We start from the raw sequence: 15,747 nt of genomic DNA on the forward strand, positions 1-15,747 counted from the left end.
GAAAGATGCAATCCTCAAGAAAGCAGACCAGGACACAATGTGTTGTTACTGAATGTTTTGTTTGACACTCAGAAGAAGTTACTTGCTAAAGATAATGGCTACAAACGCCAATGGATTGACTTTGTCGGGAGATATGTATAAGAGTTCTTAGTTCAAACTTGTTCCGCGAATTTCGTTCACACACAAGACTCAAAAATTTCAAATACAACAGCACTAGCTAACACAGGAAGATAACAGTTTAGAAGGAACACCTCAACACGAGTAATGTACATGATTTATCAGACTTGCTTTGGACTTACACAGCACTAGAGAAAACAGTCAGGCTATTCTTCCCGTTCAAGTAAATGAAACCTAGTTCCTGCAAAAATCACTTTATTTTCGTTTACCAATTAATCTAGTGTGTCTGTTTCATGACCAAAAGGGTGGTCGTCGTGAGATGGTCACACCCTGGCTCTCCTACACAAACCGCTTGTCATCCGCTCAACTTTACATTTCATTCACATTCAGCAAAAATTTGCATGAAATGTACGAAGCAAATTTGTGAAACTCTAGTGATGAGATGTGACTGGTAGTTAAGAAGACGTCTTTACATTAGACCCCGAATGTGGCCCCATAGAGAACATGTCCCTTGAAAGCGGCAATGAACTTTGGCCCTAGACGCATGCGTGGATCAGAGGACGGCCATTGAGTACCAGACATCGCGCGTGCGACGGGCGACAGTAGCGCGGACCTGCTGCACACATAGACACGTGATTAACTTTAACTCTATCGGTGGCTTTGCTGCTTGCACATCAAAATCGAGGTTGAACATTCAAGCTGCCGACAATGGTGAGTTGGACAAACACTTCAGTGTTCTTAGTTAAGCGATTGCTGTCAGAGATTTCACTTGTCGCATTAGCGAGGTGCACCAAAGGTTAGCTGCAGTTGAGAGTGTGTATTGTCTGCGTAAGTGTAAAGTCTTGTTTAGGTATTGTAAAGAAAATCTTTCACACATGCCTGTAGTACCCATTGGTTAGGTAGCTGACAAATGAAGACAGTAATAAAGTTGTAGATAAATGGTAGACAGACATTGTCAGCAAACAATAAGAAGGTACAGCAATAGATTGATGTTGCGCTTATGCGAGGAATAAGTTCAGATAAGCACGTAATCCAACAGATAAATCAACCTTAGACAGAAGGTGGTAACATGCAATGAGAGATATATTAACAGTAGCTGGTGAAAGAATACGTCAATGCCAACTGCCATTTGACGGAGTGGGACGAGTGCACCACACTTCTCTCAACATACGCCATCTGGCAGATGACACACCACACCCTACCCCTTTTCCATTTTACTTGTAAGGTATTAATCTCACTAAAAATATAGAAAAGTGCACCTGAATCATTCTGACTTGATCTTTGTTTGCGATGTATGGAATGCAGCAATGCGTAAAGTGCTTCTATGTGACATGTACTGAGAGTGTGACCGTGACACAAGAAATCTGTTTCCATTTGAAAGATAACAGTCCTTTGTCTAGTGTCAATGGTGGAGGACTGCCTTGCAAAACGGTGGCAGCTGCGGAGAACAAGACAGAGAAGAACAAATTAGGACCAAACAGACACAAATATCTCTAAACGCTCATCATACCTAACGAAACACAAAATATAGCTCACCATCTTTGTTTGTTGTTATCTAACAATGTGAAAACTACTCGTTAAATGCAGGTCGTCCTATTTGGGTTTTTTTTTCAGAATTGCTGCTTCGTCGCAGGTCTGTTTGTTGCTGTAGTGTTAATTTACCAGCTGGTGACGTGGCTGAGGTCACGCATACGTGTCGGCGACTACCACAAAAAGCACGTACTCGTGACAGGTTGTGACACAGGTTTCGGCAATCTGCTTGCTAAACGGCTCGACGGTTTGTATGCCATTTGTTGACTTCACAGCGAGACAGCCCGAGAATTGATATATTTATCATTATTTGTGTCCTAAATACTGCCAGTGACAATGCCTCACGGTCTGAACATCATTATTTGACTCTTGTGACTAGGTATACAACACGCAGTAAGACGCTGGCAGGATAGTAAACAATCAACACTAATACTAGCAATGTTCGATCAATTATAGAAATGCTGTTTTATTTCATTCTTTGACTCGTGATTGAACTGTAGTAGTACATTCTAATCTAATTCGTGAAAATGCGAATAAAGAAAACCACTACTTTGAGCTGATCTTCGTAAAACCGGTTCGGGTATACACAATCGCCTGATTAGGAAACGACTGTAAGAGGCAAAGCAAAGCTAGACAAGACACTGATCCATTTGCTGATACTGTTTTTCGTACTGATGATTGTTGGCTTATTGTCTTTCATGTGCAGTGTTTCCACACAGGCAGCTGCACTTTGCCAATTCCATTCCTATTAGTAGCAGCAATCATCATGATGTCATCATCATTATCGTCATCCATGTCTATACAAGTCTCTATCACCACCATTGAGGACACTCATGTATTTATCCTGTTGCTCGCAGTGTTAGGGTTCCGAGTGTTCGCCACCTGTCTGACGTCACAAGCGGCGGAGAAACTGCAGGCAGAGACTTCTTCTCGCGTCACCACGTTGGTGCTTGACGTCACAGACGAGAAGAGTATCAGCGCCGCCAGAGACTTTGTGGCCGCCAGACTGCAGGAGGGTCAAGGTCAGATAACAATTATACAATAAATTATCCACTCTGAGGTGCTAATTATGGTAATGATGACATCGTGTTACACATTAACTGACTTGTGTGCTGGACACCACGAGAATATGCTATTTTCTTTGACTGTTTACGCCTGACATGACGAAGTGTTTAATTGCTAGCTATACCTCAGATTTCTGTTGCTCGCAGTTTGTCTCTTTGCGCTCGTGTTCAAACTTGTACTGATCTGAAAGTAATAAGTAATGAGTTGACCCTGGCTGACTGTTTAAAGCCGTCTGTCTGTCACATTGGAAGTCGTAAAGCAATACTGTCTCAGTATTTTAATCATCACACCATCATCTTGTTCACCTTAATAGATAATAGCTCAAAAATATCAGAATCCAAATTTTCTAAAGATTTTCTTTTTGTTTTAGTTAAAAACTGAACTCAACAATATTTTTCTCACCAATGAATAATACATAGTAAAATCTAACCTAAAGAAATGTATTGTATCAATCTTTTTTTAACAGAAACGCTATAAAATTTGCTAAGAATTGTCTAAGCAATCCTTAACACAACACATCTACATGAGTTATGAACTAATTCATCAACAGATAAAAGTTGTTTGAAACATATATTGCAATAAGCAGTGACCAGTTAGGCGAATGACAAAAAGTGTACACAAATATTTCAAAAACTACTTTATTGGCCGAAACTTAAAATACTAAAACAACACAAACATTTTGCATTCCGTAATACAAACAAAAAACATTGTCTTCATCATTATCAACGTTTTGATATTGTTTGTAGTAAACAACACTTTCTATTTACACACTGCGCTGTCATTAAGGGTGTGAAGACGTAGTCTTAGTCATGTGACAGACATTCTTGCTTCTATGGACGACCACGTGTGTTTTGACTGCACTTCGCACAAACGCATAGAGTGACGAGTGAACACTAACACTAATGTGAACACTTGGACTTTTGCGCTGTTGGAAGGTCTGTGGGGTGTTGTGAACAATGCGGGCATCTTAGGTCCTGCCGGTCCAAGCGAGTGGGTGTCACATGATGGGTATCAGACATGTCTGGCGGTCAACCTGTTGGGCCTGATTGACGTCACTCGGACTTTCCTGCCGCTCGTGCGTCGCGCGCGAGGACGTGTTGTGAACATCTCGAGCTTGTTGGGAAGAATCGCCGTTGCCCACTCACCTAACTGCGTGTCTTATTATGGCGTGGAGGCTTTCTCCGACTGTCTTCGGTACGGCTATACTCACAGATAGTCTGACAGGCGGCAGAGAGAGTGTGTGATGATGACGACAAACCATTCCCATTCTTGTTTTTCTTCAAACATATTTATTTAATAATTTTAAACCCTTGAAATATGCTAATAGTAAACCATGTTATTCTTGAAGAATTGTTTCCACATTTAATCTAACACTGTCACTGACAAAGTATATCTGGTCGTAGAGTCCTAGAACCATTATAGCTATCATGCTTCGATGGTTTATTTTTGCAGGAGAGAAGTGTACAGACAGGGTGTACTGGTGTGCATCATAGAACCTGGAGCCTTCAAAACAGATATGTTCAGACAGGATAGTCTATTCAAGTCATTTAAGATGTCCTACGATGCCACACCCGCTGACATCAGACAACATTACCCAGAGTCGACAGTGGAAGCAGGTGAGTTGATTTTTCTTTTTGAGATATTTTTACTTTTTCTTATGTTAAACTATTGACTATTAAGTTTTTAGTCTTATAATAAAGGTTTAAATGAACACGGTTATATTTGATGAGTTTAATATTAATAATCTGAGTTAATAATCATTATTTGACGAATATCATATTAAACAAAATAAGTGCAAATGCGATATATAAGGAGAAGTTTAATGTCTACGTTATTATTTAGTGGTAAATGTATCAAGCAAGGTGCTAGGGTTTGATTACAATTTTGTTAACTGAAGGAATAGGATTAGAACCAGCGAATGTCACTTCTAATGACTAGCCACGCGACCGACTGACTAGCTCGTACCTACATCCACCCGTGTAAATATGGACGTGTATAGGCGGATTGTGGTCTGTCTGCCAAGTCCAACGCTTAACCTCTTGCGAAGTTTTCCTCTGTTTGTCTCGGTGAGCATAAGCAATGAATGTTACTAAACCGGAAGCTTTGTAGTCTCATGCCTCGTTGTAGTAGTTAATCTGAAATGTGAATAAACAGAGAGATTTATACACCATTATCTCGTTTTAGTAGTTGACTGGAAAAAAATTGTCTGGCAGCAGTCCAGTAATACAATGTTGTGGTGTAACCGTTATTTCTTGTCATTCATAGTATTCCACAAGATGGCGGTAGAAGTTCTATGATGAGCTAGTCGACAAGAGCATAACAAAACAATGTTCTGTACGAGTGACTCTTTTCTCTCTGTTTAATGTTCGTTAGTTGACAAGAAGATCACCAGAGCCTCTGCCATTAGTTCGCCGAAGCTGCACCTGGTGGTGGACGCCTACGTCTTGGCTCTGACGTCACGGTTCCCGCCGACAAGGCAGCTGGTGGGCAGTGACGTGCGTCTGTTCTACCGCCTGCTGTGGAACTTGCCTACGCCCCTCACCGACTGGATTCTCGTCAAATTAGGAGAGTCAGCTGCACACTAATAGCAAAGACCTAGTCTACTTTGACTTCAAACAGTAATGCTACAAACATACATATGATTAAACTTTCCCTCACATATCAAGATACTTAAATCTCTTATTAAATGTTTCACATACGTAGAATAATTTATTAACAAGCATACGTGCTATCCTATTTGTTGTCGAAGATTTTAAGGCTCACTTGATGAAAATATATATGTCTCGAACAAAACTTCGAAAGAAAATAAATCAAAATATTTGCTTTTCAAAATGTCTCTTTTCCTGAATCCGTATTTTCTATTTATTACTTTCACTTACATTATTATCAATATTTACACGTGGTGACATGTGTATAGGTGATCCATTTGAAGTCTATGCTTTTCCATCCTATTGGGATTCTCCATCTTTTATAAGTGCTGCTGAAAGCGAGAAGTGTCTCAGCGACATTTCAGTTATGTGAATTACTGGCAACTGTTTGCTGTGAAGTAATTTTCTTAATAATGAGTGTAAAAAATTGGTTCTGAAGTGGTTCTACAGAAAAAAACTACGCAATTTTAATGCGAATGGGAAAGTCTTAAGCAATAAACTGTTTACTTAAATCTCTCGATCAGCTCCAGCAATGGGACAAAACTCCTTAGAGCTAGAAAGAACGCGGACAGATGTTGCAGGAGTCGTGCTACTTTTAAGTGGTCCACCCTGTCAAAGGACTAAATGAGCATTAGAGAGACGAGTCGCAAACAGATTTGAAAAGCATGACGAGCGCTCAGCAAACATCAGTGGAAATAGAACGTACAGTATTTTTAAAAAAAAACATTTTCCGGATGTATTTTATGACTAAAAGGAACGAGAAATATTCTTTTAATGCTTTTTATTCCTGGTCATTATTAAAATATGTCGAGAAAACACAAAAGGTAGTATTTCTAAAAAAAAGCGCCTTCTATGTGAGCTAAATTAAAAGAAGAAAGATGCAATCCTCAAGAAAGCAGACCAGGACACAAAGTGTTGTTGCTGAATGTTCTGTTTGACACTTAGAAGTTAGTTGCTAAAGATAATGGCTACAAACGCCAGTGGATGGACTTTGTCCGGAGATGTGTATAACAATTCTTTGTTCAAACATGTTCCGCGAATTTCGATCACACATAAGACTCAAAAATTTCAAATACAACAGCACTAGCTAACACAGGAAGATAACAGTATAGAAGAAACACCTCAACACGAGTAATGTACATGATTTATCAGACTTGCTTTGGACTTGAACAACACAGCACTAGAGAAAACAGTCAGGCTATTCTTCTCGTTCAACTAAATGAAACCTACTCCCAGTAAAAATCACTCTATTTTCTTTTTACCAATCAATCTAGTAAAGCCCCTCAATGACAATGTTACATCATCAAAAGGGTGGTCGTCGTGAGGAGCTCAAACCCTCGTTCTCCTACACAAACCGCTTGTCATCCGCTTAACTTTACATTTCATTCAGATTCAGCAAATATTTGCATGAACTTTACGAAACAAATTTGTGACACTCTAGTGATCAGATGCGACTGGTAGTGAAGAAAATGTCCTCCTACACAAACCGCTTGTCATCCGCTTAACTTTACATTTCGTTAACATTAAACAAACATTTATATGAAAAATATGAAGCAGGTTTATGACACTCTAGTGATCAGATGCGACTGGTAGTTAAGAAAAAGTCTTTACATTAGACCCCGAATGTCACACCATAGAGAACATGACCATTGAAAGTGGCAATAAACGTTGGCCCTACACCAATGAGTGGATCAGAGGACGGCCATTGAGCACCAGACATCGCGCGTGCGACGGGCGACAGTAGCGCGGACCTGCTGCACACATAGACACGTGATTCACCTTTCACTTTGTCGGTGGCTTTGCTGCTTGCACATCAAAATCGAGGCTGAACAATCAAGCTGACGAAAATGGTGAGTTGGACAAACACTTCAGTGTTCATATTTAAGCGATTGCTGTCAGAGATTTCACTTGTCGCATTAGCGAGGTGCACCAAAGGTTAGCTGCAGTTGAGAGTGTGTATTGTCTGCGTAAGTGTAAAGTCTTGTTTAAGTATTGTAAAGGAAATCTTTCACATATGCTTCAAGTACCCGTTGGTCAGTTAGATGACAAACGAAGACCGTAATAAAGTTGTAGATAAAAGGTAGACAGACATTGTCAGCAAACAATAAGAAGGTACAGCAATAGATTGATGTCGTCGAGCTTATGCGAAGACTAAGTTGAGATAAACACGCAATCCAACAGATAAATCAACTTTAGACAGAAGGTGGAAACCTGCAATGAGAGATGTATTAATAGTAGCTGGTGAAAGAATATGTCAATGCCAACTGTCATTTGACGGAGTGTGACGAGTGCACCACACTTCTCTCAACATACGCCATCTGGCAGATGACACACCACACCCTCCCCCTTTTTCCATTTTACTTGTAAGGTATTAATTAATCTCATTAAAAATATAGAAAAGTGCACCTGAATCATTCTTACTTGATCTTTGTTTGCGATGTATGGAATGCAGCAATGCGTAAAGTGCTTCTATGTGACCTGTACTGAGAGTGTGACCGTGACACAAGAAATCTGTTTCCATTGGAAAGATTACAGTCCTTTGTCTAGTGTCAATGGTGGAAGACTGCCTTGCAAAACGCTTGCGGCTCAGGAGGACATGCAAAGAAAGAAAAGAATAAACAGGCCCAAATATATTTAAACAGTCATCATATGTAACGAAACACAAAAGATAGCTCACCGATCTGTTTGTTGTTATCTAGCAATGTGAAAACTACTCGTGAAATGCAGGTCGTTGTATTTGTTTATTTTCAGAATTGCTGCTTCGTCGCAGGTCTGTTTCTTGCTGTAGTGTTAATTTACCAGCTGGTGACGTGGCTGAGGTCACGTATACGTATCGGTGACTACCACAAAAAGCACGTACTCGTGACAGGTTGTGACACAGGTTTCGGCAATCTGCTTGCTAAACGGCTCGACGGTTTGTATACCATTTGTTGACTAGCAAATATTCGATCGATTATAGAAATTACTGTTTGTATTTCATTCTTTGACTCGTGATCGTGGAAGAAACATCTTAGTTTTGTAAACTTGCGAATAAAGAAAACAACTTCTTTGAGCTGATCTTCGTAAAACCGGTTCGGGTATACACAATCGCCTGATTAGGAAACGACTGTAAGAGGCAAAGCAAGGGAAGACACTGAGCATACTCCAACAAATGATCATTACGTAATATAACAATTAATTTAATTTAAGAATGTGCGAAAGCAATATCGTTTTAAGAACTTTTCGTGTTAAAACGCATTTGAAAACGTAGTGACTTCTGAAGAGATAAGGCCACGTGTATACAGTAATATGGAGGTTCATCAAAGAACAACCACTAATCGGACATGTACAGTTGTTATAAACGATTTGTAATTTAGATTCCAGCTGTGAGTTTGTTCGATTGCTTACAACGTACATAAAAATATATGTAATCTCCATATTATGTTTAATGTGTTGTTTACAATGTACATCACTGTATATGTTTGTCTCCATGCAAGGCTTGCAATAGTATCGTCATTTACTGACACTGTTTGTCGTATTGTTGATTGTTGGCTTGTTGTCTTTCATGTGCAGTGTATCCACACAGGCAGCTGCACTTTGCTAATTCCATTCCTATTAGTAGCAGCAATCATCATGATGTCATCATCATTATCGTCATCCATGTCTATACAAGTCTCTATCACCACCATTGAGGACACTCATGTATTTCTCCTGTTGCTCGCAGTGTTAGGGTTCCGAGTGTTTGCCGCCTGTCTGACGTCACAAGGGGCGGAGAAACTGCAGGCAGAGAGTTCTTCTCGCGTCACCACGTTGGTGCTTGACATCTCAGACGAGAAGAGTATCAGCGCCGCCAGAGACTTTGTGGCCGCCAGACTGCCGGAGGGTCAAGGTCAGATAATAATTATACAATCAATTATCCACTCTGAGGTGCTAATTATGGTAATGATGACATCATGCCACACATAAACTTTCTTGTGTGTGCTGGTCACCACGAAAATATGCATGCTACTGTTTTTTGACTTTTTATGACTGATATGACGTTTAAGTGTTTAATTGCTAGCCATACCTCAGATTTCTGTTGCTCGCAGTTTGTCTCTTTGCGCTCGTGTTCAAACTTGTACTGATCTGAAAGTAATGAGTTGACCCTGGCTGCCTCTGTTTAAAGCCGTCTGTCTGTCACATTGGAAGTCGTAAAGCGATACAGTCTCAGTATTTTAATCATCACATCATCATCTTGTTCACTTTAATGGAAAATACCCCAGAAATATCAAAATCCGAATTTTCTAAAGATTTTTTTCATCAGATAACTGAACTCAACAATATTTTCCTTACCAATAAATAATACATCGTAAAAATCAAACATAAGGAAATGTATTGTATGAATCTTTCTGTAACAAAAACGCTATCAAATTTGCTAAGAATTGTCTAAACAAGCCTCAACAAAACACATCTACATGAGTTAAAAACTAATTCATCAATAGATAAAAGTTGTTTCAAACATAAATCGCAATAAGCAGTGACCAGTCAGGCGGATGTGACAAAAAGTGTACACAAATATTTCGAAAACTACTATATTGGCCAAAAATTGAAATGCTAAAACAACACAAACATTCTTTAATGCCAAAAAAATAATAATTGTTTTCGTCATTAACATTTTTGATATTGTAGTAAACAACACTTCCTCTTTACCCACTACGCTGTCACTGCGGAGCACTGAGTGGCTGCGAAACAAATTATCCCCGGTTTGTTTTTTTAAATTATCTCTGTTAACCTACAAAAAATGCAACTATATGTGATACACCGTTTAAAAGAGCATTTTAAAAACATTTGCGTGGTGTTAATTTTAAGAATTATAGATTCTGATTTCCTTGGTAAGCTCACATCAAAGATAGTAACTGTATGGGGCAGAGATTTCAAAATCGTTCAAAAGTCAGAAATTACGAAAAATATAAATAAACATAAAGTACCAAGCAAGATCATATTTTATTAGAATATACCTTAGAATTTAAGATTACTTACTCTTTTCTTTTAATTTTCTGTTGTTTGAGTACAAATCCACGTCAACTTGCGTAGCAGCAGCGAATGTCAATATGGCGCTCAAGTTAACGAACCTTCACGTTTTTCTTTTAAAGATGAGAAAATAGCCGATTGGTTGATTGTTTCAGTCTCTAAAGGGAAGCAATCAGAAAAGGAACAGATCTAAAGATTACTGTGTTTTCTCCCTTATATATTTGTTCATTTACACAAAGGGTGTAAGAGCGTCGGGCAGCTTTAGACGAAGCTCAGCGAATGTCCTGGGTGTGAAGTCGTAGTCTTAGTCATGTGACAGACATTCTTGCTTCTATGGACGACCATGTGTGTTTTGACCGCACTTCGCACAAACGCATAGAGTGACGAGTGAACACTAACACTAATGTGAACACTTGGACTTTTGCGCTGTTGGAAGGTCTGTGGGGTGTTGTGAACAATGCGGCCATCGTCGGTCCTGTCTGTCCCAGCGAGTGGTTGTCACGTGATGGGTATCAGACATGTCTGGCGGTCAACCTGTTGGGCCTGATTGACGTCACTCGGACTTTCCTGCCGCTCGTGCGTCGCGCGCGAGGACGTGTTGTGAACACTGCGAGCATGTCGGGAAGAATCGCCGTTGGCCCCTCTCCTTACTGCATGTCTAAATATGGCGTGGAGGCTTTCTCCGACTGTCTTCGGTACGGCTATACTCATATTTATTTAATAATTTTAAGCCCTTGAGATATGCTAATAGTAAACCATGTCATTCTTGAAAAAGTGTTTCCACATTTAATGTAATCCTGTCACTGACAAAGTATATCTGATCGTAGAAAGTCCTAGAACCGTCATAGCTATCATGATTCTGTTGATTATTTTTGCAGGAGAGAAGTGTACAGACAGGGTGTACAGGTGTGCATCATAGAACCTGGAGGCTTCAAAACAGATTTGTTGAGACAGGATACTCTATTCAAGTCATTTAAGATGTCCTACGATGCCACACCCGCTGACATTAGACAACATTACCCAGAGTCGACAGTGGAAGCATGTGAGCTCAGTTATCTTTTTGATATATTTTTACTGTTTCTTATATTAAACAATTGACTATTAAGTTTTTAGCCTCATAATGACGGTTTAATTTAACACGGTTATATTTGATGAGTTTAATATTAATAATCTGATCTAACAATCATTATTGTAAGTATATCATATAGTAAACAAGATAAGTAAATATGCGATATAAAAGCAATAGTTGAATGTTTGTATTATTATTTTCTGGTGTATGCATTTACTGTGCTATGCTAAGTTGTTGGTTAAAATTTGGTTAACTAAAAAAGTAGGATGAGAACCAGCGAAGAACACTTCTAATTACTAGCCACGGGACTAACTGACTAGCTCGTAAACACATCCACCCGTGTAACCATGGACGTGTGTAGGTGGACTGCTGTCTGACTGCGGAGACCAACTCTTAGCGTCTTGCGAAGTTGTCTGCTGTTAGTCTCGACGGTTGTCGTGAACTCCCGGGAATGAGCACTCGAAGATTGTTAGAGGATGCGATTGCCGTTGCCTCGGGCTGATCACACTCTCGACACCTCTACCAACTCTCGCCGACAGTTACCGTACGCGCACACACACTAAATTGCTAATTATACTTTAATTGACTCAGAGCTCTCAGCGTACCTCTCCAATAAACAGCTTAGGCAACTTAGTTTGATAAAAAAAAAAAAGGTTACTCATAATCAATAATATTTGAAACAATTTACAAAATAGCAATCTCAAATATCACCCTTCTTCAAGCGTCCCGTTATTCCTCTATGCCTAGTCCAGATATCGTGAGTCACTAATTAGCCTACTACATACATCACACTACAGTGACTACACTCATGTAAAACACACTTGCCTCTTATCTCGTCACACAAAGTCTCTTGCCACGTGGAGGGCCCTCCGATGTTGCTGACATCCGAGAATCCATTGGTGTCACTTCACAAGCGCAGAGACTCTGGCACCGCCATGTGTCACCACGTGTCTGTCTCGTCCTTTAGGCCGGACTGCTGTCTCGAGATTAGCAGCGCCTAACAAGGACAAACGCTTATCTACCAGCCTCAGCCTCTGCTGTCTGAGACCAAACATCTACTGGTGATGAAATGTTGTAAACTCTGTGGGTCTTACGCACCTATTGAGTGAGTTGTGCTGGAGCTGTCACGATTCCCACAGAGGAGAATATGAACAGCCTTGAATATACCTCTGTTACAACGTTCCTCCTCGAGAGCCCAGTGTCAAGACAACGATTCTTCGCGATCACAATGATAAATCGTCATCTGCGAGGATCATCCTCTCTCATACTCATAGTCAAGCATACTCCGACCATTGCGCTACCTAGCTACATCCAATCACTACGTAGCTAACACACAGGTGGTCACTTTGATTGATTCCTGCCCACACTACACCCCCTTCTCTCCCCCTCCTCACTTGTAACGCGGTCTGCGACTGCAGCGCCATCCCGACTGGCTTCTTATTCACTACCTATGTCCCGCGGGTGGCAATAACAAGCAGCACTGTTGTCCTGCTGTAGGTGTACTGCGGACTTAAATTTAACGGGTGTATTCTGACCGCTGCTTTCCCCTTCTCTGATTCCGGCCTTACTCTTCGCAATATCCGTCGTGACGTAAGCTGTCATTGCTTCACAGGCTACTGCTTCCAGGGGAGAAAAGCGATGGCACATCTTCCTAGCCTTACGTCCAACCGACGGTCTAGTACCTCCAAATGTCGACTACCCTTTCCTCGGCATAAGGCCATTCCAACCGCTAACTCATCCCTACAGTTAAACCATTCCACCTTCTGTCAGTCTGCTTACCAACACGTCCGCCGGACTCGTGCACCAACACCATAGCTCTATTTCTAGTTATGTCATGGCAGCGAAAATAAACAAAGAAAGAGACCGATCTGGAAGCTTTGTACAAACATGCCTCGTTTTAGTAGTTAACTGTAAAAGTTTGTCTGCCAGCAGTCCAGAAATAAAAGTTGAATAAGAGATGTGGTGAAGAGATGTGTGTTTCCGTTATTTCTTGCCTTTCATAGTATTCCACAAGATGGCGGTAGAAGTTCTATGCTGAGCTAGTAGACAAGAGCATAACAAAACAATGTTCTGTATGATTGTCTCTCCTCTCTCTATTTAATTTTCGTTAGTTAGCAAGATGATCACCAGAGCCTCTGCCATGGCTTCACGGAAGCTGCACCTGGTGGTGGACGCCTACGTCTTGGCTCTGACGTCACGGTTCCCGCCGACAAGGCAGCTGGTGGGCAGTGACGTGCGTCTGTTCTACCGCCTGCTGTGGAACTTGCCTACGCCCCTCACCGACTGGATTCTCCTCAAATTAGGAGAGTGATCTGCACACTAATAGCAAAGACCTAGTCTACTTTGACATCAAACAGTAATGCTAGAAACATACATATGATTAAACCTTTTCCCTCACACATCAAGATACTTAAATCTTTAATTAAATGTTACGCATAAGTAGAATAATTTATTAATAAGCATACGTGCTATCATATTTGATGTTGAAGTTTTATTTTGAGGTTTAGACGATTAACACAAATCTACGAAATGAAATAAATTAAAACATTTGCTTTTCAAAATGTCTCTTTTCCTCATTCTGTGTTTTCTATTTATTACTTTCATTTACATTATTTTCAATATTTACACGTATGTGTACATGTTATCTATTTGAAGTCTATGCTTTTCCATCCTATTGGGAGTCGCCATCTTTTATAACTGCCGCTGAAAGCGAGAAGTGTCTCAGCGATATTTCAGTTATGTGAATTACTGGCAACTGTACGATGTGAAGTGATTTTCTTAACAATGAGTGAAAAAAAGATGGGGAATGGTTCTACAGAAAAAAAGCTATGCAAGTTTAATGCGAAAGGAAAGTCTAAAGCAACAAATAAATGTGAGTAAACCGGAAGCTTGCACATACTTACCTCATTTTAGTAGTTAACTAGAAGAAAAGCGTCTCCCTGCAGTCCAGTATTACAAATTCATGGGCTAGGTCCAGCGAACTAGCTAACACAGGAAGATCGCTCTTTTTCCAAATTAATGTGGTGGAGCCCCTTAATGACTGCTTTACATCACAATGCCGGCTGCCATTTGAGGGAGTGGGACGAGTGCACCACAAATCTCCTAACATACACACACAAAATGAGGATACATGCAAAATACCACCATCCAGTGAACAAAGTCCAACCCACTCATCAAGTCATCGATATTGACTGCAAACAAAAATCAAACTTGCTATCAATGTTCAAAAAGTCCGATAAAATTTTGAAATGATATTGTTAGTATCTATTCATATTCTGTTAGTACTATGCCCAGCAATGAGTTCCTGACATTTATTTGTGTAAAAAGGCAAGATGTCTTTGAGCTCAGAAATGACAAAAAGATTTTCCTGCTGAAAAAAAACCGCAATCCAAGATATTAGCTGATATTTAAAACCAACAGATTTCTTTGATCACTTGTAGTGAGAATAATACAGACAACGTGTCAACATACCTCACAGAGCCAGGATATAACACGACAGAAACCAAGAATCATTCTCAAGTTTGCCGCATTCTTTCAAAATGACATCCGACCGCATTACCCAACATGGATGATGGAAAAAATGTTGGTAAAGATACAGTGTACAAATCATCTGTCATGTGAGATGCTGTACGCACAATACATTTCCAGATGTATTAACACCTTATACAAATACTAAATGCTGGGGGTTTTTTTACGTAACAACCATTCACACCAATCTGAAGAAAGCACGCTGAGTTCTTGAAAGATTACAAGGCTTCTGGTGAAGATACTATATAAGCGATCAACTGTGAAAATCATCACGTGCAAATGTGACAAGTAGACAGGACTAAATTCTATTGCAGGTCGACAGGAGGACTCGATCTCTATCGCGGGTAGGTCCCCTCTACCACAAACATCATTTAAGAGTGTTCGTCAAGCTCAAGATGAGTTCGCAGACAGTTACAGACAACGCTTAGTCTATATTTTTACAAAACAAATTGATAAATTTACTGAATATATTTACTTAGTTTGGTCTTATCCCTGTCCAATGTGTGCAACTGGGTAAATGGTTCCAAAATAATGATCATTCCTCTCATCTGCATGTGCATTTGCTTCAATAAACGGTCTACTAACGTCTTTATCTTAAGGCTCTGAGGTCTGAAGAATAAAAACATGGTTACTTCCGCCTGCTGGCTTCTCTCGTCACCTGCGACACTGGTATATTTGTCACCGGCAGCTAGACAACTGCTCTCGAGCGGAGGGACGGAAAGAACTGCTGGCATCCCATCGTTCGCGTCATGGCGTCGAGTTGACATCACCTTCAACAGCAGCTCGATAGTGGGTAGGGGG

General features: G+C 40.3%; 1 protein-coding gene across 1 annotated transcript; it reads left to right on the forward strand.

Moving 5' to 3' along the window:
- The first annotated feature begins 811 nt into the window (after positions 1-811).
- LOC112563795 (retinol dehydrogenase 2-like) lies at positions 812-13,979 on the forward strand. The gene is made up of 6 exons (XM_025238128.1): positions 812-828; positions 8,112-8,274; positions 9,064-9,228; positions 10,786-11,044; positions 11,228-11,391; positions 13,530-13,979. The coding sequence occupies exons 1-6, from the start codon at positions 826-828 to the stop codon at positions 13,727-13,729; spliced, it is 954 nt and encodes a 317-aa protein (XP_025093913.1). The 5' UTR covers positions 812-825; the 3' UTR covers positions 13,730-13,979.
- Positions 13,980-15,747: the final 1,768 nt, after the last annotated feature.

The sequence above is a fragment of the Pomacea canaliculata genome, linkage group LG5, assembly GCF_003073045.1.
Source record: "Pomacea canaliculata isolate SZHN2017 linkage group LG5, ASM307304v1, whole genome shotgun sequence".
Classification (NCBI taxonomy): Eukaryota; Metazoa; Mollusca; class Gastropoda; order Architaenioglossa; family Ampullariidae; genus Pomacea; species Pomacea canaliculata.